We start from the raw sequence: 22109 nt of genomic DNA, 5'->3' as shown, positions 1-22109 counted from the left end.
TTGAAAGGGTGATTATACAGATTGCGTTGCTCTTCGACAAAAGACTCCGACCCTCTGATGAACTGCTCCTGAGCCTTCTCGCGACAGGGGCATTAACTGCTGTGCTTTTTTGACAAAATGGGTTTCCTTAAACAAAACGACTGATTAGGTTCTGGGTAAGCACCTCCAGATTCTCATAGCTTTCCGGCGGATTGGCCAGCGGCTCTCATACATGAAAGGAAGCACATGATGCTCCACAAGGGTCCGAGTGTGCTGTGCTTGGAAGGCCGATGTCGCTTTTGAACGCTTCTTGTGTTCGGTACGTGTTAGCCATAGGAGCCTAAAGCCTACGCGGGAAGACCTATTGGGATGCATTTATGAAGATATGTAAATTGTATTCTTGGTATGTGACTCTGTTACTGAATGTCATTACCGAGCTGCTTTACTACTTCTTCCGACGATCCTCCCCTTTTGTCAAAGAAACAGGTTAATCTAATTGACATGGACTTTCGACACCTGCTTCTGTCCGAAGTACGGAGCATACAGGACACTACGTTTGTACGCTCTTCGGTGAAATAAAGCTTCGATGGACTCGGATGTGAAACTAGAATATGACAGAGCGTGAACTGCGTTTCATATTGCGCGCTCGTTCCTGATAGGGCTGAAAGAATTAAATCAATGCTTTATTCGGGGTCCTCATGCCTACAGCAGCTTGTAGCTAGGGACAGAAAGATATACAACAGTGGGCATCAAAGTTTCTTACTCTGGTACCTCGAACTCTGGGCACCATATTTAAACATTATTAGCTATCATTATGCGCTGGAAGGTATCCCTCGCCACCTACCAAGATGAACGTGTTCCGCATTTCAGTAGCACAGACGTGGAGAAGGCGATTTGATGCACCTACCCAATTTCCCCGTCTTCTTTCAACGACGCGAGCTCGACGTTCCTCCGAAGATCAGCTCGTCGGCGTGAAGGCCTCCGTTCGCGCGAAGGCCGATCCTACCTTCACACCACGATTAACTTTGTTTAGGGAATTCGACTTGACTGGCCGCGTCGCAGTCGTCTCTGGAGCAAATCGAGGCCTGGGCCTCGAGATCGCGCAGGCATTAGCTGAAGCAGGAGCGACTGTCCATTGTTTCGATCTTCCATCTACTCCAAGTGAGACCTGGGAAGCCTCTCACGAGTACATCCGGAGGCTTCAGCTCCCTACTGCGCGCCTTAACTATGCTTGTCTCGATGTGACCGACCAATCGGCTACGTGGAACGCAGTGGAGACAGCTTCGAAAGCATCTGGTAATCGTCTCGACATTTGCGTCGCGGCAGCAGGGATAATACATGGCGCATGTTGCCTCGATTATCCTACTTCCGAATTCTCAAAGGTCCTGGATGTCAACGTTCGTGGTGTCTTCCACTTCGCGCAAGCGGCCGCTCGGCAGATGGACCAGGCCGAAAAGGGCGGGAGTATTGTCCTGATAGGCTCTGCTGCTGGGTCTGTTGCTACAAGCGTATGTCTTGAACAAGCGGCAACATGCGCCTGATTCTGCTCTAACAGATTTGACCGTTAGGATACTGAAGTTGTCGCTTACAGTGCCAGTAAAGCTGCGGTACTACAAATAGCTCGCAGCATGGCATGCGAATTAGGGCGAAAAAGGATAAGAGTTAACTCAATTTCGCCGGGATATGTCCCGACAGAGTAAGAGTGCTTCATGTCCTTGTTCGGCATCAGTGCTCAAGTAAATCACCAAAATCAGTTTGACTTCTCCATTCCTCGATGCGATTCCGACCTGCAAGGCAGAATGGTCGAAGCAGAATCCCCTTGGGCGCCTTGGGAGGTCCGATGAGTTGCGTGGGGTGGCGGTATGGCTTGCATCCGACGCATCCACGTATTGTACTGGCAGCGAGTCAGTGGTTCCATAGAAACTTCAGGAATAACGGCTGATATGTTTCCACCTCCAGCATCCCTGTCTGTGGTGGTCACCTCGCATGGTAGCTGGTTCATGCGTATTGTTTGTAGCCCCTCGTCTGGCAAGCCTTATAAAGCAACGGCTACCCTTCTTTTCCGTGGAAATTGGATTTTTGCTTAAGGGTACTGGCTGCTGTTTGATTTCTTTTCCAAACCGCTGAATGTATTATGTAATACAATGACGTCACCAGTGTTCAAACCTAAAGTTTCTTTCCTCGCTTCAGAATAGTCGATCGTACTCTTGTTAGTTAGGGAACTCAACTCTTTGCATATGTCTGGGACAGATCATCAGCCGCCCTATGTCAAGACGAGAGAAAATTTTGATTCAAAGTATGTGGGAGAATGTTTCTGTGGCCAGATCAAGTTTGAGATTGCTAATGACCCGGTTGGTGGGTTGAGTCCTTGGATTGTGCAACGGGCCTGTATTGTGACAACTCATCTCTGCTTTAAGATGCTTGTTACTGTCATTGGTACGTTACTCTTCTCTCTTTCTCACTTACATGGAATGGCATAAATACTTTTGTGAGATAGTCGGAACTGCCAGCGGTAAATTACAATTTTATTCGAAAACAGTTACAATAATAACTTAAGTGCTACCGTCCGCAAGGCTACACGGCGCCCCCTATCAATGGGTACGTTGTTGACCACAGTGAGCACCTTGTCCAGAGTCATATATCGTTCCCAGGCTGCAATCATTCACAAAGACGCCGTCCATTTCACGGAAGGAATAAAAGGCCTTACTTTCTATAACTCTTCGTGAGCGGATCCACACGAAAATGAAAAAAAAAGTGAAATATACTCACAATATTAACTAATGCTACAGAGAGTTTGTAAATGAACACAAACTTCCGTGCAAGGTCCTATGCTCTACTTGTCATTCGCCCCTTGCAGATGAAGGCCGAAATATGATTCTCGTGTTCCCCGTTGCGGTCCATTTTAAAGATGGCCAAGTACCAGGTGCGCTTGTACACTCGAGATTCTTGTCCTCCAGGGCCCCGTTTTATTGCCACTAACTGATTCATCGGGCGCCTAGACTCGTTCAAACCGTGAGTATATCCGATGCACTCCTGACGTGGCTGAGTTATGAAGTTCTGGATCATCCCTTATCGTTCGGATATTATGCAGAACGTATCACATGTGCGTGATATTAATAAGTTTAAATATATACACGACGTTAATATATGAATGTTGATGGCGATGATACGATTATTATCGCGTTCAACTTATATACTGATCAGGTTCTATGGATCCCGCGTTACCGACGTTGTTGATGGTGTCCCTAAGTTTCTTGGAAGGAGAGGCGAGGGCCCTTGCAAGGAGAAGTAAAGAAGTAAAGAACGAGGGGTCCGCATGGTGCAATTTGCATCGTGAATCCGCTGCCGGTAAGACTCAAGTCGGAGTTACTTTGCGGATCACCACACTGTCGGGGAGTACGAATTCAGGAGTAACGGGGCTGCAATGCATGGGAGGTTGGGTGTCCTCTTAACGAGTAAAAATTGTCCCATCGATATTATTGCATTTAACCCAGTAATACATGACCACCGCTGTACGATACTGCAACACTCGCACTGCTTCGAACAAGAAGCTAATCGTACAGTATCTTACAAAGCTCATGTCTCGGTGTCTCGACCCGAGAATACCCAAGTTCGGACAGCATTATACCGACTGCGGCACGCAAACAAGTCTTCCCAGAGCGGAAAATACATATTGAAATCGGAGTGATAGATAGCACACCGCCCACGTTGCACATCCATGGCATTCATGGGGATACCGAAGGCTGAATAGGTACGCAAGCGCTTTCAGTGCGCTGATGGAGGTGCTGCGAATGCTTGGTTCCATGCGATATATCCCGCCTCGCGGTATTGTTCTGTACCCGTTCTCGTCCGCAAATAACCTGTTTTGTGGCGCATTCATCCGTGACTTTTACCGTGAGCCTAGCATAATTTTTCCGAACAGACCCACCACGCAACAGAACGAAGGTGACCCTGCAATGAGAGAGCAGAAAATAGTTGTAAAACTGCTTATATTTATATTTGTTAACTTCTCTGCAATGACATCCCATGCGGTTGGTGAACGCCGCACACGTTACTATGCGTAATGGCTCGGAAGCAAGGCACGCGCGCCTCCGCGCCGATCGAGGCACTCCCGCGCCGTTCGCGAAGCATCAACGCGAACTGATTTTCAAAGCCACCAATTGATACCGCTGTCCCTTCATGTCCTCAATCTTGCCAAGAGCGGTCAATGGCGATGATATTGCGGATTTACACTTACGCTTGTGGGTGTGACGCACGAACTGGTGTTGCCGTCCTCCCCCAATTCTCCCATGTATAAAGGTGTAGCACCTCGGGATTGTATGAGGGTTGGTTAGGAGGCCTGCGTTTCGAACTAGTTGCTACACCTTACTTGCACGTAGCCCACGTCATCCCATTCCAGCACAAAGATGCAGCTGCGCGGCGCATACTCGCTGGTATTACTCTCCTTCCTGGGACTAGTTGCGGGAGCCCCCGATGGAGCGAACAAGCCAAAGCCATCGGCGACGCCAACAGGTCCGCCGAAGCCACCACCGACTTCGTCATGCACGAACGAGCTCCTCTGTTGTCTCCAAGCAACCGATCCGACGGGCCTTAGCGCGAAGCTCATACTTGACCTCCTTCACATTAGTTTGACTCCCGAAGAGAAGAGCGAGGAAGTCGGGTTGACGTGCAGTACGCTGCACAAGCGTGGCTTTGGTGACACTTGGTATGTGAATCCTATTCCGAAAGAAATGAGATTCGGCCTGAAGATGAAATTGCTTAAATAAATAGCTTCGAAAAGCCGTTGTGCTGCGACAAGAGCTTTGGTAAGAGATGAATGCCAATACCGTGACATCCCCATCATCCTTCATGTTACTCATAATGTCCACTTCGTATACAGAGTCCGGTATCATTGCTGTCGGATGCAAGGCAGTCAGTATCTGAAAGGTTCGATAAAGTCGACTGAAGGACTTCTATTGTCTACCCACGCCTATGCCGAGTGCCCATCATTTGTCTTCTTGTTTACATCGTGATCATAGACACTTCGAGGAGTAGGAGCAGAATGATTTTGCTTAGTAGTTTGTAGCCTTTATCCGCGAATGGTAGCATATACTGTCCAGTAGTCCGATCCAGTAGTCCAATACTGTTGTTTCATTGACGTACAAGTGTCAGAGGTCTTGGCTCGGCCTTGCAGGTAAATAGTTACTTACTGAGGTTCGATAAGAAGAAAGGAATCCAAACTACTGTCACATTTCAATCGGTCATTCGTGACACGCGTGCCTCTAGACTGGCCTTTGCCTCACTTTGGCAATTCCTTTCTCTTGCTGTACTGTGTACAACTCAAATCTCACCTTTTCACTAAATACTTTAGTATCGATGGGCTCGCTGGATCTACTACACTTTGGACATGATTCCTTACACATACGTGTTAACTGCTATCTTCAAGATTGCTCGCCTTCACAGCAGCAGCACAAATACAACCTGCCTGTGAAAACTTGAAAAGTATGCATATCCGTAACCCGCCATTTCAAGAATACGCCGCCTAAACTCACAAGCTGCCTTGGTATTTGTGACGAGTAAACCTTTTCAACCTAAATTGCTCAAGGCGATCAGACCTTGTGAGTGAATGGTCATGACTCCTGAGACAGAGCAATCCACAATTAAGGAACGATGATACGCATGCAATGGCCTCTGTAGCATTGTGCTGTCCCGGCTTCATCTTCCTCCACGTTTCTTTGATTCTTGTCTCTTTTGGCTAGCAAGAAGATCATGGATTCATCTCCGCTTCTCACTAATGATAGCGCTTCGTGAACATTATGACACCAGATTTCGCGTGGCATAAGGACCGCTGCAACGTGGCTGTTCTATGAATGTGCTACTAGGGAAGGATTGGTTAGCATGGTCATTTAGAGGGATCCAAGCTCATTCACATCTTGTTTTCCTAGCCTGGTTCTGTTATACACAGGACTTTTCATGGTCAGAATGAACACACGGGAATGTTATGGCGGCACTCTTTTTAAAGTTTCCTTCTAAGCTTTCCGTACCGCCATCGGACATTTCTAAGGCCTATGGACTAGGGTGACCGATAAAAAGGTCTCCGCAGTTCGGAATGTGTCATTCGCACTCGTCAGCACGCCACTGTGAGGGTTTGAAGCTTCTAGTCCAGCGTTCATGTGCCTCAGAGTACTGATCTGCACAATTGAAAGGATGAAGGATAGTCTAGTGGACCCCGTCCCTCTGGACCATGGCCTCTTGCATTCAAATTCCTGTTCGAGTTCATCGTCAGTTTTTGACGTCTAAGGTGACAACTGTAGCAATTGAAAATGCTCTTGGCAAGTAGCATGAGAGAATTATATATACGAGATTCAACCATATGCTAAGCAATATCAAAAAGATCAAATTTGCTCATGGGTTGATCCCCTCCTTCCCCCCTACACGACTGTCCCTTCCCCAACTTCAACAAATGCACCTCCATCTTCCCTGTCATGCCTTGTTCTCCCCTCTTCGTCCGAATCCGCAAGTCTGAAGCTGTCCGCAGCTCGATCCGGTGCAGTCTTGTCCACATTTGGCTGTCGGATCATACATGGGAGAATGATACGCACCCCAGCATATGTCCAGTCAAGTCTGTCGATTTCTACGAAACCACGCGCAACATATAGTGGGTAACCTGCGGTTGTGGACTCGAGGAACACTGGTCGATTCGCTGCATCCGTGATGGTGAAACATTGTTTGAGGAGTGCAGAGCCAACACCACGGCCTTGAAATGAAGGGTGAACAATGAGGAGGTTGCTTAAAGAGAAGTAGTGTTAAGTATTTTCTAGTCATGATAGAGGACATGAAATACGGACAGGAGGAAGAATCGACCTTCTTTGTTAATCCTAGCACGAGCATCTTTAAGCTGCTGTTTAAAAATCCTCCAAAGCACAATATCTAGTCCACTGGTATCTTTCCATAGTTTATTCTTTATAGTATCCATGGCAGGGTAGACAACATCTCCCATGAAACAGTCTCTCAGTTTTCTCTTCCTTCGTATCTCTTCCAACATCTCCTTCGGTGGAGTCATCTTTACGAATCCTGCGATATTATCCCTTCCATTCTCGTCAGGTGCAAAAGCTGTAAACATGATTGAGCCGTCATAGAGACTTGGAATGTGATCGTTAACCGAGGATGCGAAGTCCGGCCAATGTCGAGGATGTACACCTGACCGTGCCAATGGAGCACGAAAAGGGAAGAGCAGGCTATTGAGTGGCTCATGTGGAGGGAACGCGCCAGAAAATGCGAGCATCTCGCATGTCGCTATTCCGGGTAGGTCATCATATGTAGTAGGAGCAACCCGCACGTCTGTGCGTTGTGATTTACTTGTTGACGATTTTGACATTTCCTGCTGTAACTGTAGTATTCATAGACAATTACAGTAAAATAATTTTTAGAAAAAAAGGAGAAAAATCATTCCTTTGAAACTGTACATACCGAGGTTAAGGTCCTATGCACAGGGCTGAGTGGAAAGAGGGGGTAAGAAAGATCGGGGCCGCCATGAGAACGAGTCACTGCGGCTGCCGTTCCGTCCGGGAAGAACCAATACAACGTTACCCTAACAGAACATTATAGGTATGGCCCGTCCACATCACTAGAGGTCAAAGTGACCTTGAGGCCAGTGACTGACTGATCAATGCATTACGACAAAGGACGTCTTGATGGTCGCAGTCAGATACTATACTCGGCGTCTAAAATTAAGCTAATAAAGTTGTAAAACTATATGACTGACAGAAGCAAGCAGTGACAAACACGGTGCAACAAATAACCACAGAACTAAACTTGCTAGCTGGCCATACATGCGCATTTGTGGTCGAGCCTGCTGTCCTTCTCTGAAGGATGATTCATACTCGACTATTCATGTGCTGTTGCTTACATGGGAAAGCCAAATTCAAATGCGCCTACTTTTCTACGAACACTTGATAGGTGTCTTGCTGAGCGTGACCGTCGCGTTTCTAGTGATGTTACGCGTGTCCTCACTAACCAGGCAATTTGATTGCATGGCTCAGTGCATGAACATTAGCACTAGCTACCTGTACTTATGTTGGAGACTCGTGTCTTCTCTTGCATCACACCCCTTGTGATCTCTGTAAGGTATCCCACGTTTTAGCTTTGGTCTTGGGCTTAGACGCAGTAGTCACCTTACGAACTTGACAACACATACCACTCGAGGCCGGATCGCGGCTGCCAGCGAATATCGGCTCCATTATAACTTGACCAAAGCAAAATCCTCTCTCTCTCTCTCGACATGTCTAACATTGCATCAACTTCTCACCCTGCAAGCGAAGAACAGAGACAAGATATGCAGCACTCAGTGACAAGCTCTAGCAATGCCGTAAGGTATGCTTCTGCTTCGGACCTTTCTCATCGTGCAAACTCACCCAAAGTTCTTGAAAGACGAAAGAAGACTAAACGCCGACGCGTGCCCGAACTGAAGATCGTCTATCGAACTTTACGCTTCATTTCTGACCTGGCTCTGTCGGGTTTCTTTACAGAAGTGTGCGTTGAAGGAGCTGAACACGTACCCGTGGAGGGAGCTCTCATACTGTTGAGTCGTTTTATGATGCTCAGTGTTGAGCAATCCATCTGAAGGCGCACTTATTTTAATAACGACTTAGTACTCCGTGTCATCACAATGAGATTATTGACATTGCAACGTTGTGTATGATATTTAAGCCTGCTTCAACATGTGATACTTGCTGACGGAGAACAACTTCTAGCTGCAACCATTCCTCATCGCCGAATCATTGCATATTGGGCGAAAGCCTCTATGTTCAAGAATCCCGTGTCTCGATCTATCCTCCGGTCCGCGGGAGCCATACCGGTCGCACGAGTAGCCCAGTCGCAAGTGCAACAAGACGAGAACCAACCTACGGACACTGTGGATAGCAGGTCTAGAGATACTGTGCCGAAAAGTTCGGGACCTAAGGGTAGCTCGAATGGTCAGCAAGCTCTCTTTGATGCGACCTACAGAGAACTGGCAAAACCGGAGGGTGGGGGTGGTGTACTTGGCGTTTTCCCTGAGGGGACGTCATACACTATGCCGCGTATTGTACAGGTCAAGGAAGGAGCTGCTCGGGCTGCGCTTGGTTATATGCAATGGTGGCAGGAGCGCAACGGTGATAACGGAAGCTCAGAAATTCCAGTGAGCGTTGTCCCGGTTGGTATTGTATACACAGATAAATCGCGCTATAGAAGTCGTTTATTCGTGCGGTATGTCTCATGTTAATCTTCCTCGGCAGTTGTCAATCTCATGAAGACAACCTTGAATGAAGATATGGGACTCCAATTGATTTACGTCCATTCGTCAAGCGCGCCATTGCAGAGAATAACGGTGGTACTGAAGATAATACCGAAAGGTACCACACCGCGATACGCGAGGTCACGGCGGTTATCAAAAAAGGGATGCTCGAGTTGACTATAAATGCATCTGATTGGTATGCTTATTCCTCTTTTTACTCTGCCCTACACCTTTGATGTATACTCATGTCGTGACTGACGCATGTATCTTAGGGATACGTTATACGCCACACAGACTGCTCGAGCGATCCTCTGGACAAATGATCGTGACCTGCAGTTACAAGACTTTGTTAAAGCTTCAAAGACGTGAGTTGAACGCATTCGCTAGTCTATTTCTCGTTTTAACCTTTTGTATAGCCTTGTCAGAATTTTTGAACCGCCATCAACGACATTGATTGACCTCAGGCAATCCCTTCTGGATTACCATGCATTATCATACCATACAGGCTTGTCGCATGCTGCACTTGCACATGTCCCCTTTCCTCCACCCCCTTCTCCGTCTTCAGCTCCTATCCGCACCTCAGGCAGAACAGTCCTTACAACTCCGTCCCTAATCAAACTAATTGCGCAGTTACCTCCATTTCTCGCGCCTGCGTTACTCTCGCTGCCTACGCATATCGCCCATGTACCAGCTTACGCCTTTGGAGCACTTTCATCTCGACTACTCGCTGGTGAAGAAGAGGAAGCGCGCGCACAGTATAAAGTCCTTATTGGTGGTGCGGGACGCGTTATTGGAACGGTTGCGTCAGGATTTGTGCTTATACGCTCAGTATCGGGTAGGTCACTCGTAAAAACAACAGCGAAAGCAGCAGTAGAGATGTCAAAATCTGCTTTCGGGATGGTAGGGCGAGCTTTGTCAGTTATTTTTCCCGGGTGTGGAGGAGCCGCCTTAGAGGAGGCGAAGGAAAATTATCTTTCACTTGCAGAGTTTGCTTTAGAAATCGTTAAACAACGCTGGGCGAAACTTGGCGAATTTGGGAATGTGATAAGCATTCTTGGTGTTGCATGGCTACTTTGCGTGTGGCATAATCGTGTCATAGATGGTACGTTTTTCGGTGTATTGACTTCCGAAAGTAGTTGTTAATAGTCGTTTACTGTCCAGCAAACTATATGAGGTAATTTGTCTCCTTAAGCACGTCGCTGTGTAATCCTAACTTATTACTCATTTTCTGATAGATATAAGCGCGTCCGTGCAACGCTCGCTATCCTCAGAGCTGTCCTCTTCTCGCGTCGTGCGGAAGATGTGAAGAAAGACGACTTGAAGCCATACCTTACGACCCCACCACCACCTTTGAACCCATACATTGCCAAGTCCCTCCAAACTGCTCCAAAGGATGCAATCGCGAGCCCACCAGTCGACTTGAACCTTGGCGGAGCGGAATCTACCTCTGATCCCCTTGCTGGAAGGAGTCTCAGTCGAAGGGTTGCGAAGTCGGTTCTTGTGCGACAGCTCCTACTGGCTCGGGCGACAGCAGTACAGAAATTGTCTTCGACGCTTCGTGAACTCGAAACCCAGGCAGAGAGTGTAGATGTCGAGGACAGATTGAGTGGAGAAGGCCGATCCGGGCTGACCGAAAAGGAGGGACGATGGAAGAAGGGTATCGCAGGGGAATTGCAGATTCTACGCGATTGTGGTGCTGAGTTTTAATGTCGTCTGTGAAGGCAGATAAATGCTCGCCTTTCTTCCGCGCTATTTGTTCAGTCGACGTACAGAGAGTCATTATTCCTTGACCACTCCTAGACTGTACCTTGATTTATTGAACCGGGAAGTCTGTAATTTTGTGGCCTTACTGGGTTTGTTGTCAGGATGCTTTCGTTCGTTGTCTATCTTGAAGTTTCGTCGGACAGTTAGAGAATTCGATGATATCGTATAGTATAGAATCATGTAATCCAGTAGACCATTCGGTATATTGTTGTTGAAATTCTTGCAATGCATTATGATTAGCCTCATTCGACCCGGTGCTGCCTTGATTTGTAAACAGTTCACGACCACGGGACAGGCTAGCACAGACGTACAAGCCTGCTGCGTGTCGTAAGGCGACAAATTACAATTTTAAGCTGCATACCACATCAAGACAGTAGACAAATGTGTACTTCTACGACATGCGGCAACAAAAGTGTGTTTTGTGCGGTGAAGATCAGAGACGACGACCGCGGCGACCACCCTAAACACAACAAACAGCTCGACGACCGATCGCTGGATACCAGAAAGACGGAGGCGTACCTTGTGTCTAGTGCAGTCAGATGGGACAGGGGTAACGTCCTCAATACGGCCAATCCGCATTCCGGCACGCGCAAGCGCACGTAACGCACTCTGCGCACCAGGTCCAGGTGTCTTCGTGCTCGTTCCACCCGTCGCGCGGAGCTTGATATGCAAAGCCGTAATGCCAACTTCACGGCACCGTGTTGCTACGTCCTGCGCTGCCAACATGGCTGCGTACGGAGAAGACTCGTCACGGTCTGCTTTGACTTTCATGCCACCAGTAACGCGCGAGATGGTTTCGCGACCAGAGAGATCGGTGACGTGAACGAAGGTGTCGTTGAACGAGGCGTAGATGTGCGCTACTCCGAAAACGAGTTCGCCCTCTGCGACCTGAGGACCGAGTTGTACGGTCGTTTCCTCTTTTTGAACCTTTCCTTTCTTCGGCGCCTGGAGAAAGAGGAGAAAGTATCAGCACAATATCCATTGGGCACAATCGTAACACAGTTAGTTATTCTCTCCGTCCATCCAAACTGGAGAAGACGAATCCATCTAATTGAACCTTTCGTAGCTAGTTCTTCTTCTCTAAATCTCCACGACATAGAATAACTCCAACATCTGAACACATGCAATATACAGAAACTCACCATTTTGATTGTACTGGACGGTGTTGAGGAGGACGGTATTGACGAGCGACAAAATGCTGAGATCACCGCAAATTCCGAATCGGGAATATCCGAGGCTGCTGCCGATTCAACTCGCACCACCACTGGTGAAGTAATATCACGACGTGCACATACTGGACTTTTGCGCCAGTGGAAGATAAATGAGATGTGAACTTGTGAAGCTCATCGAATTTGTACGCATATTGGAGATAAATGGTACATATTGGATTATACTGTCAATCTCCCGATCCAGGTAAGAATGCCTGTGATTATTACTTAATTTATCAAATTTACCAAGAAACAGTCCTAGTTTCAAATGTTACATGTCCACATTAACTCACGAATGAGGGCCACTCTAGATAGATGATTTTGGCAAAAGAAACGCGCGATCCGGACGCGGTAAATGTTCAATACGAAGTACAATACCTCGTGGTTTGTGGAGACTGGACCCATCCAGGCGGGTTGCTCTGTGAAATAACCAACGTTTGTCATTGGTCGACAGCCAAAAGAGTGCTTTAAATAACTGACAAGGCGTCTGTATTCTGGTCACGAGGAAGACTATGCATCATTTCCAGTAATGAAGGGTTTGCGATTGGGACGGAATATGTAGAACATTGCCTATCCTTGTCTATCTTGATCGTGATCATGATCAGTCTGTCGAAAATAGGGGTCGGCGTTCGAGAACGGTCATTTATTGAACGCATATAATAACCTCTTCAGGAAGTAATCGCAATAACACCCCTTTCCATCGTATCGCACGTCGAACAGACTTCAGCCTCTCAAACTTAACGTCGACGTTAGCAGTTATGGCCCCCAACCCATCGTGCTCTGCCCTCGCAGCTGCGAAGGATAAGAAAGGTTTGTCCTATGGACAGATCGCATCTGCCCTTGGTGAGCCTGAACAGCATGTTATCGATGGTACGTCTCTTGCTTGTGTCCTCCCCCTCAGCCTCGACATTGCCCTTCATGGTGGCGGGTGGTGGTCCGATTGATGCCTGTTACTGACGTGTGCCACCCCATCTGCACTGTTCATCTATCTATCTATCTGACCGAACAACGTTCAATCAATCGACAAATCTGTAGTGTGCACCGGAAAGAAACGCCCCACGGATGCTGAATTTGATGCACTTGCACGCGTGTTGGACATTAAATCGGTACGTAATCGTCCACCGCTCGTATATCTAATCGAGACATTTATGATGTTCATTGCTTTCATCATCTTTTTAGCAAGTACCGCATGAAGGCGTACACGCCACCAACTAGGCTACTTCCCACGCGGAGCTGCGAAGAGATTGCTGATACACTGATGTAGTATGTATATGTGTGTATGGGAATGTGTCGTATGGAAGAAATGCGAACTGTAAACTAATCTGTCCAATGGAAATTATGGACTGCAACCTAGCATGAAGCGAAAGTAAGCGGGGATGCTTCAGAATTACACACTAGGTTAATCACGTGCTAAACTGCATAAACACATCCAAACACTTTTGATGCTACTGCTCGCATGTGCCAAAGCCTAACACACAATCTGGGAGTGCCACCTCAAACCTCGTCGCTTCGAAGTTGTGTGCTCCTTACTTACAAGTTCAGTTGCTGATACCATACTCTCTCGGCACATGGAATACCGCGAAAGCACTTGACACTGACTTGTAGGAGTCTTCCAAGTGCGTCACTGAGAAACACAAAAGATAGTGCACACGACTGTTGCTTCAGGGTTCTGTCCGCCATTTGTAATGGATGCTCCAATTGTAGAGAAAATTTTCGCCTCATGGTCTCGTATGATGACTCAAAGAACACGTATGTCTGTCGTCCTCCTCGTCTTATCACGCAGCCCTGAACCCACGGGCGCAAAACAATTGAATTTTCCCTCGACTAACCGACCTCCTGGGTGCCATGCTTTTCTCTCGAAGCCGACAGAAGTACCAGATTTGCTGAGATCTTGTGCACTTAGTGCCTGGAGGTGTCATCGGTTTGTTTCCGCCCACGCTTTGCAGATGGTATATTCATTTGCGATTTTCATGTGTTTTCGCTGATTTTCTGGTCAAAAGCCAAGATCCTAAACCCAAAGCATGGTACTTCATGCTTCGAATCCCATACTCCTAGAAGGACGTTTGTTTATTAATTGGAATATTTTCTTACTTTTCCCCCTTTTCTGACATCAACTTCATATCATTATCCTTGTTGACCGAGAGTTGTTCTTCGGTCCGCGCAAAAGAGACTCAAACATGCTTTTCCCTCATGTTTACTCTGTTCGAACAGATAGCGCCTAACTGTTCATATAGTTGGAGGCTTATCGCACAGCTTTGGCTTCTTTTCTGCCTCCAGGACACCGCGTTGTTTGTTGCCGCCGCCTAAAACGGAATTCGCGGAATTCGGGAACGGTAAAGAAGGTACAGTTGAAAATATCTTATTGCATAACGTCGGGAGAGGCCTCAGACCTATGCAATATGAGCAATATGCATTATGGTAACCGTGCGAAAGCATTACTTAATTAGGAAACCAAAATTCGATATTGCTTTTCAATTTATTTGAAGACATATACACTATGACAAGAAAATAAGCACATATTTAGAGCATCAAGAAAGACAACCAAGACAATGACAAGTACAGTAAATGTGTATATCACTGTAAAACTCAAGAAATAGTTTGTAATACAAGGAAATACAGTCAGAATCTGTAGAAACAAAAAAATAGAAAAAGCTAGTCAATGCAAATAACTTTCCCCCACATATCATGAAGAGATCTTTGCTGCCCTATCTTGGTCTTGTGGCAGCATTGAAGACATTGTAAGCAATGAAATGTCAATCAGAAACATTCTTTTTGTATTGAAGTATGTCAGAGAACAATATGTGAGGCTTCTGGGTACAAAAATCACAACAGTAAGCAGTCTAATTTCCCAAAATGCCCAGAATTTTGTATAATTTTCTCACAAATCTTGATGCAATATGCAATAGACTATTTTTGTGCATAATTCCCTTATCCCGAGCTGGGATTAGGCAGAAAGCTATGCAATATTCAATTTATGCATTATAATGTGATGCAATAAGGTATTTTCAACTGTAAAAGGTCGAAGTATATGAAATGCGACGTACAAGCGGTGATGTCGTCCTGCGTCGATATGGCTATCTGCGAGAAGTATAGAATCGAGTTAAGTGAGTCTCGACGGTCGAGAGCTATAGAGACCATTCTACATACGCAGGTCCATCAATTATGACGCACAATTTCGACATCGAAGATAATTTCAAGGAAGCTTCGGTAAGATTTTTTTAGCCTGTCTCAATCTTTTACTCACGAAGATTGAAAGACGCTTGTTCTACAGGGGTTTCACTTCCGTCCGGAGATTGTATTGTAGCGCGAAGCCGGACACGTTTAATGGCGAGCAGCTCGTTGGACGACACGTGTAACGATGCCGAAGCTGTGTGAGAGTGCTAGCAATTCAAAGATGCGCACTGATATAATTATAAATATCGGTGAGAGTTTGCAATTTGGGCACCCAGCAAGCTACCAGGATAGGAATAATCTCAATTTACCGAGCCCGGTATTCTTAACTTCTTGTTCTTTTGTATCCTTCATTAAAAGTTATTGCTCCTCTTTGACAGCATCTTCCTGTTCTTCGTGCATTTTGCAAAATGCCAGTGGGAGGTTAATATCCTTGTACGGATACATTATAATGTGTCACCTTCGATATTTGCCGAGGCGGGCTTTTCCAAGTGAACTTAAATTCCATAACCTTGCCTGAGGGCATCTCTCCTTTGATATGCAGACGACCAGGCATAGGCAGCAATCGAGTCAGGGTCGGCGTACACTCGTATTACCCTCGTGGAACTCGCGAGGTTCAGCGTTCAGCACAAACCTTCCTCCCTCGTCCCGACATTCCGAGTATTATGAATTAAATTTATGCACCCTACACGCAAGCACCACGTAGCTCGCAGATGCGCAGCTCGCAAACGTACGTCTTCCTCAGTTCTTGTCCTACTCTCCACCTCGCGATACAGCGCAGCACAGCGCCCCTCCAATCAATAGAAATGGATCTGAAGAACGAAAGGAACCTGTCGAGCATCGATTTGCGATTGTGATTTGCTTCCGTTACACGAGGTGAGTCCGGATATCGGTATGCTCGGTATGTGCCTGGTAAGGCATCTCCGCTAACTCGGCAAACGGCAAGGCTCGCAGCCTTTCACCATGCACCACGATTAGCGTCGGACCGGAAGGGGGGACACCTCATCCTGTGTCACTCATGTGTCTGCGGAATTGGTTCGAATTCTTCTTCAACAACTTCCTACTGTATCCTCCCTTCTTTTCTTTTCACAAGCTCAGAGTCAGAAGCTCGGCACGCGGTCGAGGGCAGGCTCTCGAGTCTCACCAATGTATTTAGATATTGATAACGACTCAATACTGTTACTTACCATACTTCTGAATTCATGTTTGCTTCTGAATTCATTCACGCCAAATTACAGACAGTAATTAGAAACAACCGCAAAACAACTCGCATTAAACCTAACTACGAACAATACGAAAACGACAAGACAAAGTTAAGATAACTATTAACAGGACAACGGAATAAATCTATTCGCAAATGTCCAGAAAAAGAAATCCAAGTCCAGATTCAGTGTCTAAAAGCTGGAAGGGTATCTCCTTTTGTCGTATCGGCGAAGATACATGAGGAGTTTTGGGCGTGTTGTCAAACACCAACGGCACAACGAGAGGAAGTGCAAAAGTATAAGAAATCAATGTTCACAAGGAAAATGAGAGAAAACAATCGTATCAAGGGCATTAGAGAAAACTACGGGATCGAGGTCGTGGCACTAATAAATAGACAACGAATAAACAACAAGCAAAGAACGAGATGAGACTAAAGGAGCGTAAAAAGAAACCGTGACAAAGACAGCTTTGGAAAGTCCAATTCATGAAGACGTGTCGTGAAAACCTAGTACTATCAGTCTAGGGGGGATTTTGGGAGGAAATGGAGTCATAACAAACGTAAGCGTGGGGCGAATAAAGTTAAGAGTAGAAATGGAAAAGAAGAGGAGACGAGAAACGAGGTTATCGATACATCGCGGCCTCACAGAACCCAAAAAAAGTGGAGTGAAATCAAGCCGAGACGGAACCGCGGGTAGAGGCGAAGAGGACGAGATTCGTAAGAAGACAGGAGCGAGCCGAGAGCGAAGAGTGATAGGCAAAGGGTATGCACGGTGGCACGTTCATTCGTGTGCGCGTGGTGTGTGTCGGTATCGCGAGCCATTGAGTGGGTAGTACGGATGTTGAATACCAAGATTATCGGGGTATGGAGAGGAAGAGTGTCATGTGGGCGGTGAGGGACGTGCCGAGTAAACTGGAAAGCAATTGTGCACAGGGGTAAAGTGAAAGTCTGTGGAGATGTGGATGAAAGAGAAGATTAAGATGAGGATGTGAAGAGAAGGGAAGTGGAAAGAAAGATTAGATTAACATACAATATCTACGGGGGAAGAAGTGAACACACGAAGATGAGAGTGTAAACACAGATAAAGTGACGGAACAGATCAGCAGAACAGCGTAAATTGCGCGAAGCAAGAGATGATGATCATGTGTATCAGAGGAATGAGGAATGAGGAACAAGGATAGCGTGAAGTTGTGAAGAAAGAAATAGAGTGGATGAAGAAGAATAAGATTAGACATGGGACACGGGACACAGGACACGGGAAGACGACAGATACGAGATACGAGAATAAACACGCAGACAAACGGAAACACGTCCTCCGGAGGACACGCGGAACAGTATGTACAAGCGAATTCAAAGCATTCACGGAGTCAAAAATGTTGCAAAGGTGCTAAAGGCCGAAGGTCGAAGGGAATAAACAGTGAGCAAAAGTCAGAAGAGAGGTTGAGGGTCAGTCGCGTAATCAATCGTATGTACACTAGCAAATGTACGCCCAAAAATGAAGGTCGGAGAATAGAGACTGTGTACGGACACTATTGGGTCCGCTTTTCAAATGTACATTTTTCGTTGTCTCTACTCCCTAAGTCGTCGAGCATCTGTACGTTTGGTCAGTCCATGGTTCCTGGCATAAGAAAGAAAATGCACGAACAAGCATCAAAACGAGCAAATAAAGCTGTTTCTCGATGTTCAGTAACCCAATCCACAACCCCATATCGACAGTAATGGCACAGAAAAGCGTGGCATATTCAGCCTTTCAGGCCTGGCTAGTGGCAGGACGGTTCATCCGATCTACAAGTGCACTCGGAAGCCAGCGCTCATGCATTTTGCTTTTCTTTTCCTTCTTCACGTCCTTTTCGGTTGTGTACCCATCTCGATCATCCACGACATCCCTTCTTCCTCCTCTCACGGTACCAGCTCCGTTAGGTGACGAATGCGACAGTGTACGCGGTTTCGGTGGGACAGGCGGACGCGCCGCTTGTACGCCAACCGATGACGAGGCGGAAGAACTGGTATCGCGGAAGGAAGACTGGAATGAATGAGAAAGAGCGCTGACTGGGACGAGGGCCTCTCTCTCCTTGCTCATCGGAAGAGCGGGGACGGGCGGAATACCCGAGCCGCTGACGCCACCGAAACTAGCGACGCCAGCGGAAGAACCGTTTCCCGCACTTTCACGAGCAGAAGGGTTAGGCGTCGAGCTTCTTGACAGTCCTCTTGCAGCAGCTCCAGAGGATGAACCGGGTGCGACGGATGCAGACCGTTGGTGAATTGGTGCAGGAGTCATCGATCGTCTGTCACGAGATGGGCTGGCCGTCGAGGTGGCAGCAGCAGCAGAGGCAGATGACGAAGAAAGCCCTGGGGTCGCGGTGGCTGACCGATGGATCATCGACGCGCTCCTCATATGTCCATGTGCATACTTTCCACTTGTTGATCCGGGAGCAGGAGTGGGGCTTGCAGGCGCAGCGCGTGATGGCGCTGTAGATTGCGGTCGAATTGGTGTACCTGCATTCGTCATTCCAAAGCGCGAGGGGGCCGTGGATTGTGGCCTTACGGGCGTCCTCGAAGAATGCGCCGCAGCACTCGCACTCGACATGCCGCCGCTTGTAGTCATCATAGCACTAGCGGTGCTGCCCGCCATACCAGCATTGAGCGTCATCTCGATCGGAGGGAACGTGGAGCCCATTGGCATCAAGTTGCTTGTTGAACTGCCAAGAGCCAAACCAGCGGTGGGTGTCGTTCGTCCACTCGAGCACGGACTATTCGCTCCGCTCGCGCGGTTACTTCGGGAGGAGCTTGTCGGAGGAACAGCTGTGCTGGCGGATGAGATTCCGAATGAAGGGAAGTACCCATCAGGAGAGGTTGGTGCGCTGAGACTTTGTCTTCTCGTTGGCGTTACGGCACCTTGTCCATGTCCCTGACTCACAAACTCGGCATACTCCTCTCCTCGGAATCGTGCTAACTCGGTCTTGAGGAGAGACACTTCATGCGAACGTGTCTGAAGAAGGTTCCTCGTTTTGCGAAGATCAGCGTCAAGCTTCTCGCGGACGAGCTCGCCATCGGCAATACGTGCACGAAGCTGGGCTTCAGCCCCCTTTGCGACACGTGATGCCTCTGAGTGTGCGAGGTGATTCATCAGAATAGCACGTAGAAGAAGATGCGAAAGGTGGATCGCGGCATGTTGCTGGTTATTCATGTAAGTATATGCGTGGAGGACATATGACCGAATGCTAAAACATACCTGCTTGTCACATGAACTGAAACCAGACGAACCGAGGACCTTGTCGACGGCTAGCCACTCGCCTAGCTCGCGTTGGAGCGCCTGCACTTCCTCCGCGCTGCAACGTTTGGTAGCCACCTTTGCGACCTTCTTCTCGAGCTCCCTCGCACGGTCCTTGTGCACGTTCGCATCGAATGAGGCAGGAAGTGCAGGGTGATCTTCGATAATAGTAGTGAAAATGCCGTTATGTTGAGAAGAAACATTAGAGCGTTCAGGGGAAGTAGCACGAGAGGGGTCACGCGAGGACCGGGCAGAGTGAATCGGCGAGCGACTTGTCCGAACGTCGTAGAGAACTGTCTCGTCATCCAGATGATTGGGGCTCGCTGCACCACCGTTAATGCACGTCTCTGATACCCCTAACCCATTTTCGCCCACACCATAGCCGGCCGTTGAGGTCGATGCAGCACCTCCGCCCGAAGAGCCAGAAAAGTCAATACGGATGACACGCACGCCGTCACGAGCGAAGGACTCGCGGCAGAACGGACAAGTAGGGGTAAGACGAGGAGATGTCTTTTCGATGATTGATTCTGCACAGACAGCACAGAGAACATGGCCACATGGGATGCAGCGGGGGAGGTTGAAAGGACCGTACTCCTCTGCGCAGACGTCGCAGGCGGAGTCCGCGTTGAGTGTTAACATCGTTGAAAGTTATGGTTTCCCTTGGTGTTGGTTGGAATAGAAGACAGGACGTCGAGTTTTATCGTTCGAGAGTTGCGCCTTGTTGACTCGAGTCAGAAAATTTTTGCCCGGGGGTTGGCTGCGGGTGGAGGCGACGCCGAGAGAGTGTGTAAGCCTGTATGCGTCTGTCCAGCGTGCGTCGAAAATGATGACGACGACGAGTGGGCGCTGAAAGGCCAGGAGAGCACGTCGGGGGCGACGGCGACGGCGAGGCGGAAGGGGGACAGTGGAGGGAGTTGAGAGAGCCAGGGCTTTCTTTTTGTAACCTCGGGGCTGCATGCCCTTGCCCACAAAAAATTAAAATTATATTCTATTGGCCGCAAATAGGAACAAATAACGGATCGTCTCCTGCCTTTTCTGGTCAGCGGAGGCTTATCCACGAGACCCACGGTGACTCACTCTCCCACGCATTCAGGCCCTGACTTGCCCTGCTGCAATGCTCGAATTGTTCAACCCGGCGCCCTCTGCACTTGGCCCCCTTTTACTCGCCTCTCTCTGCCTTGTTAGTCGTCTCCCTCTTCAGCCCTCGACGCCATTTTCATTCCGGTCTCCTACTTATGTATCGTGCAAAGCGCCGCTTGTCCCCTGTATGATTCCCAATTTGGTAACTCACACCGCCATCACGCAGCGAGATCGCGTTTCAGCATGTTGATCGGAATGACACAACACAACTCAAAATTTTTCAGCAGCTGCTTTCCATCGCATCGCATCGCATCAACTACGCTGCATACAACTCCGAACCTTCCTTTCCTTCTCTTCGAGAATCGCTTGCCTATGCACTCATTCATCACTTTCTCCATCGCTTCTATTGAAACCGACGTCTGTGCGAGATCTCGCTTCGGTTCTTTGACCTTTTTTTTTGAAGACAGGTACCGTTCATATATGCGATATGCGTTCGGCAGTTTAATCTGTTGTGCTATACAGCACCTGTCTGCCCCTCCTTCCACGCGTATACCCGAGCGCCAATCAATATATTTTTTCCTCCATTCCTCCCGCCTCGGCTGCCGCTCTCTAACTGCAGTTGCTTCACCCGCGCTACTCGGGTCGTCTCGTCCTATTCGTGTATCGTTCCATTCCTGTATTTTGTCGCCGTGGTCTTCCTCCTGGCCCTTGCTGCGCTCAGACTGACGACTCACTTTCTTGGTTGGCGTTCGTTGTTGAGTCATTTCGTTCGGGTTAATCGGTCGCTTTCAGATATTTCAGCCGCACTTCTGTATTGCTCGGCTATGAATCATCGTCCTCGGCGGCATACCGCCCATCCAATCTCAATTTCGCCGAACACTCTCGCCAGAGACGCTTCCTAATTTCTTCTCGCCTTGCCTGGAAGAATCCGGATATTTCTACTCTAGGAAGATCGCACTATTTGAGCTTTGTACAGCTTGGGACTACAGCTACCGCCTGACTGCACTTCGCCTAACTTTATGATCCACCTGCTTGCTCCCGTTATTCCGAGTTTGTGAATACAATACAGGCACCACTAATTGGAGTCTGCATGGCCTTAGAGTAAGTGGCGTAATCCATTTCTGTACCAGTTTGTTGACTCGAATTACGTGGCATTGACTTTACTACAGACCATATGTTGTA

General features: G+C 47.8%; 8 protein-coding genes across 8 annotated transcripts; 4 read left to right on the top strand and 4 right to left on the bottom strand.

Annotated features, from left to right (window-relative positions):
- Positions 1-98: 98 nt before the first annotated feature.
- FOMMEDRAFT_144048 (NAD-binding protein) lies at positions 99-3471 on the top strand. Its single transcript, XM_007261682.1, has 12 exons — positions 99-721; positions 786-1487; positions 1548-1675; positions 1734-1883; positions 2198-2334; positions 2397-2415; positions 2553-2577; positions 2631-2701; positions 2769-2902; positions 2979-2991; positions 3071-3082; positions 3184-3471. Exons 2-12 carry the CDS (start codon positions 828-830, stop codon positions 3269-3271), a joined length of 1437 nt encoding a protein of 478 aa, XP_007261744.1. The 5' UTR covers positions 99-721; positions 786-827; the 3' UTR covers positions 3272-3471.
- A 499-nt stretch (positions 3472-3970) lies between these two features.
- Positions 3971-5117, top strand: FOMMEDRAFT_16409 (uncharacterized protein). Its single transcript, XM_007261681.1, has 3 exons — positions 3971-4684; positions 4750-4784; positions 4859-5117. The coding sequence occupies exons 1-3, from the start codon at positions 4386-4388 to the stop codon at positions 4900-4902; spliced, it is 378 nt and encodes a 125-aa protein (XP_007261743.1). The 5' UTR covers positions 3971-4385; the 3' UTR covers positions 4903-5117.
- A 1272-nt stretch (positions 5118-6389) lies between these two features.
- FOMMEDRAFT_25068 (uncharacterized protein) lies at positions 6390-7798 on the bottom strand (the record flags this gene model as incomplete). Its single annotated transcript, XM_007261680.1, has 6 exons — positions 6390-6527; positions 6561-6747; positions 6807-7348; positions 7429-7549; positions 7603-7682; positions 7724-7798. 6 exons carry the CDS (start codon positions 7796-7798, stop codon positions 6390-6392), a joined length of 1143 nt encoding a protein of 380 aa, XP_007261742.1.
- A 441-nt stretch (positions 7799-8239) lies between these two features.
- Positions 8240-11046, top strand: FOMMEDRAFT_164667 (uncharacterized protein; the record flags this gene model as incomplete). The annotated part of the gene is made up of 8 exons (XM_007261679.1): positions 8240-8490; positions 8610-8653; positions 8712-9204; positions 9267-9428; positions 9505-9597; positions 9649-10334; positions 10394-10406; positions 10468-11046. The coding sequence occupies 8 exons, from the start codon at positions 8240-8242 to the stop codon at positions 10937-10939; spliced, it is 2214 nt and encodes a 737-aa protein (XP_007261741.1). The 3' UTR covers positions 10940-11046.
- Positions 11047-11111: 65 nt separating this feature from the next.
- Positions 11112-12176, bottom strand: FOMMEDRAFT_101216 (uncharacterized protein). Its single transcript, XM_007261678.1, has 3 exons — positions 12139-12176; positions 11516-11941; positions 11112-11456 (listed from the first exon to the last, which is right to left on the bottom strand). The coding sequence occupies exons 1-3, from the start codon at positions 12139-12141 to the stop codon at positions 11430-11432; spliced, it is 456 nt and encodes a 151-aa protein (XP_007261740.1). The 5' UTR covers positions 12142-12176; the 3' UTR covers positions 11112-11429.
- A 786-nt stretch (positions 12177-12962) lies between these two features.
- FOMMEDRAFT_150338 (uncharacterized protein) lies at positions 12963-13419 on the top strand (the record flags this gene model as incomplete). Its single annotated transcript, XM_007261677.1, has 3 exons — positions 12963-13074; positions 13240-13310; positions 13384-13419. 3 exons carry the CDS (start codon positions 12963-12965, stop codon positions 13417-13419), a joined length of 219 nt encoding a protein of 72 aa, XP_007261739.1.
- Positions 13420-18326: 4907 nt separating this feature from the next.
- Positions 18327-20486, bottom strand: FOMMEDRAFT_25065 (uncharacterized protein; the record flags this gene model as incomplete). Its single annotated transcript, XM_007261676.1, has 2 exons — positions 18327-19751; positions 19809-20486. The coding sequence occupies 2 exons, from the start codon at positions 20484-20486 to the stop codon at positions 18327-18329; spliced, it is 2103 nt and encodes a 700-aa protein (XP_007261738.1).
- A 659-nt stretch (positions 20487-21145) lies between these two features.
- Positions 21146-21691, bottom strand: FOMMEDRAFT_150335 (uncharacterized protein; the record flags this gene model as incomplete). The annotated part of the gene is made up of 1 exon (XM_007261675.1): positions 21146-21691. The coding sequence occupies one exon, from the start codon at positions 21689-21691 to the stop codon at positions 21146-21148; it is 546 nt and encodes a 181-aa protein (XP_007261737.1).
- Positions 21692-22109: the final 418 nt, after the last annotated feature.

The sequence above is a fragment of the Fomitiporia mediterranea genome (genome assembly GCF_000271605.1).
Source record: "Fomitiporia mediterranea MF3/22 unplaced genomic scaffold FOMMEscaffold_1, whole genome shotgun sequence".
Classification (NCBI taxonomy): domain Eukaryota; kingdom Fungi; phylum Basidiomycota; class Agaricomycetes; order Hymenochaetales; family Hymenochaetaceae; genus Fomitiporia; species Fomitiporia mediterranea.
Note: the sequence above shows the minus strand (reverse complement) of the source record. Positions and strands in the feature narration are given on the sequence as shown.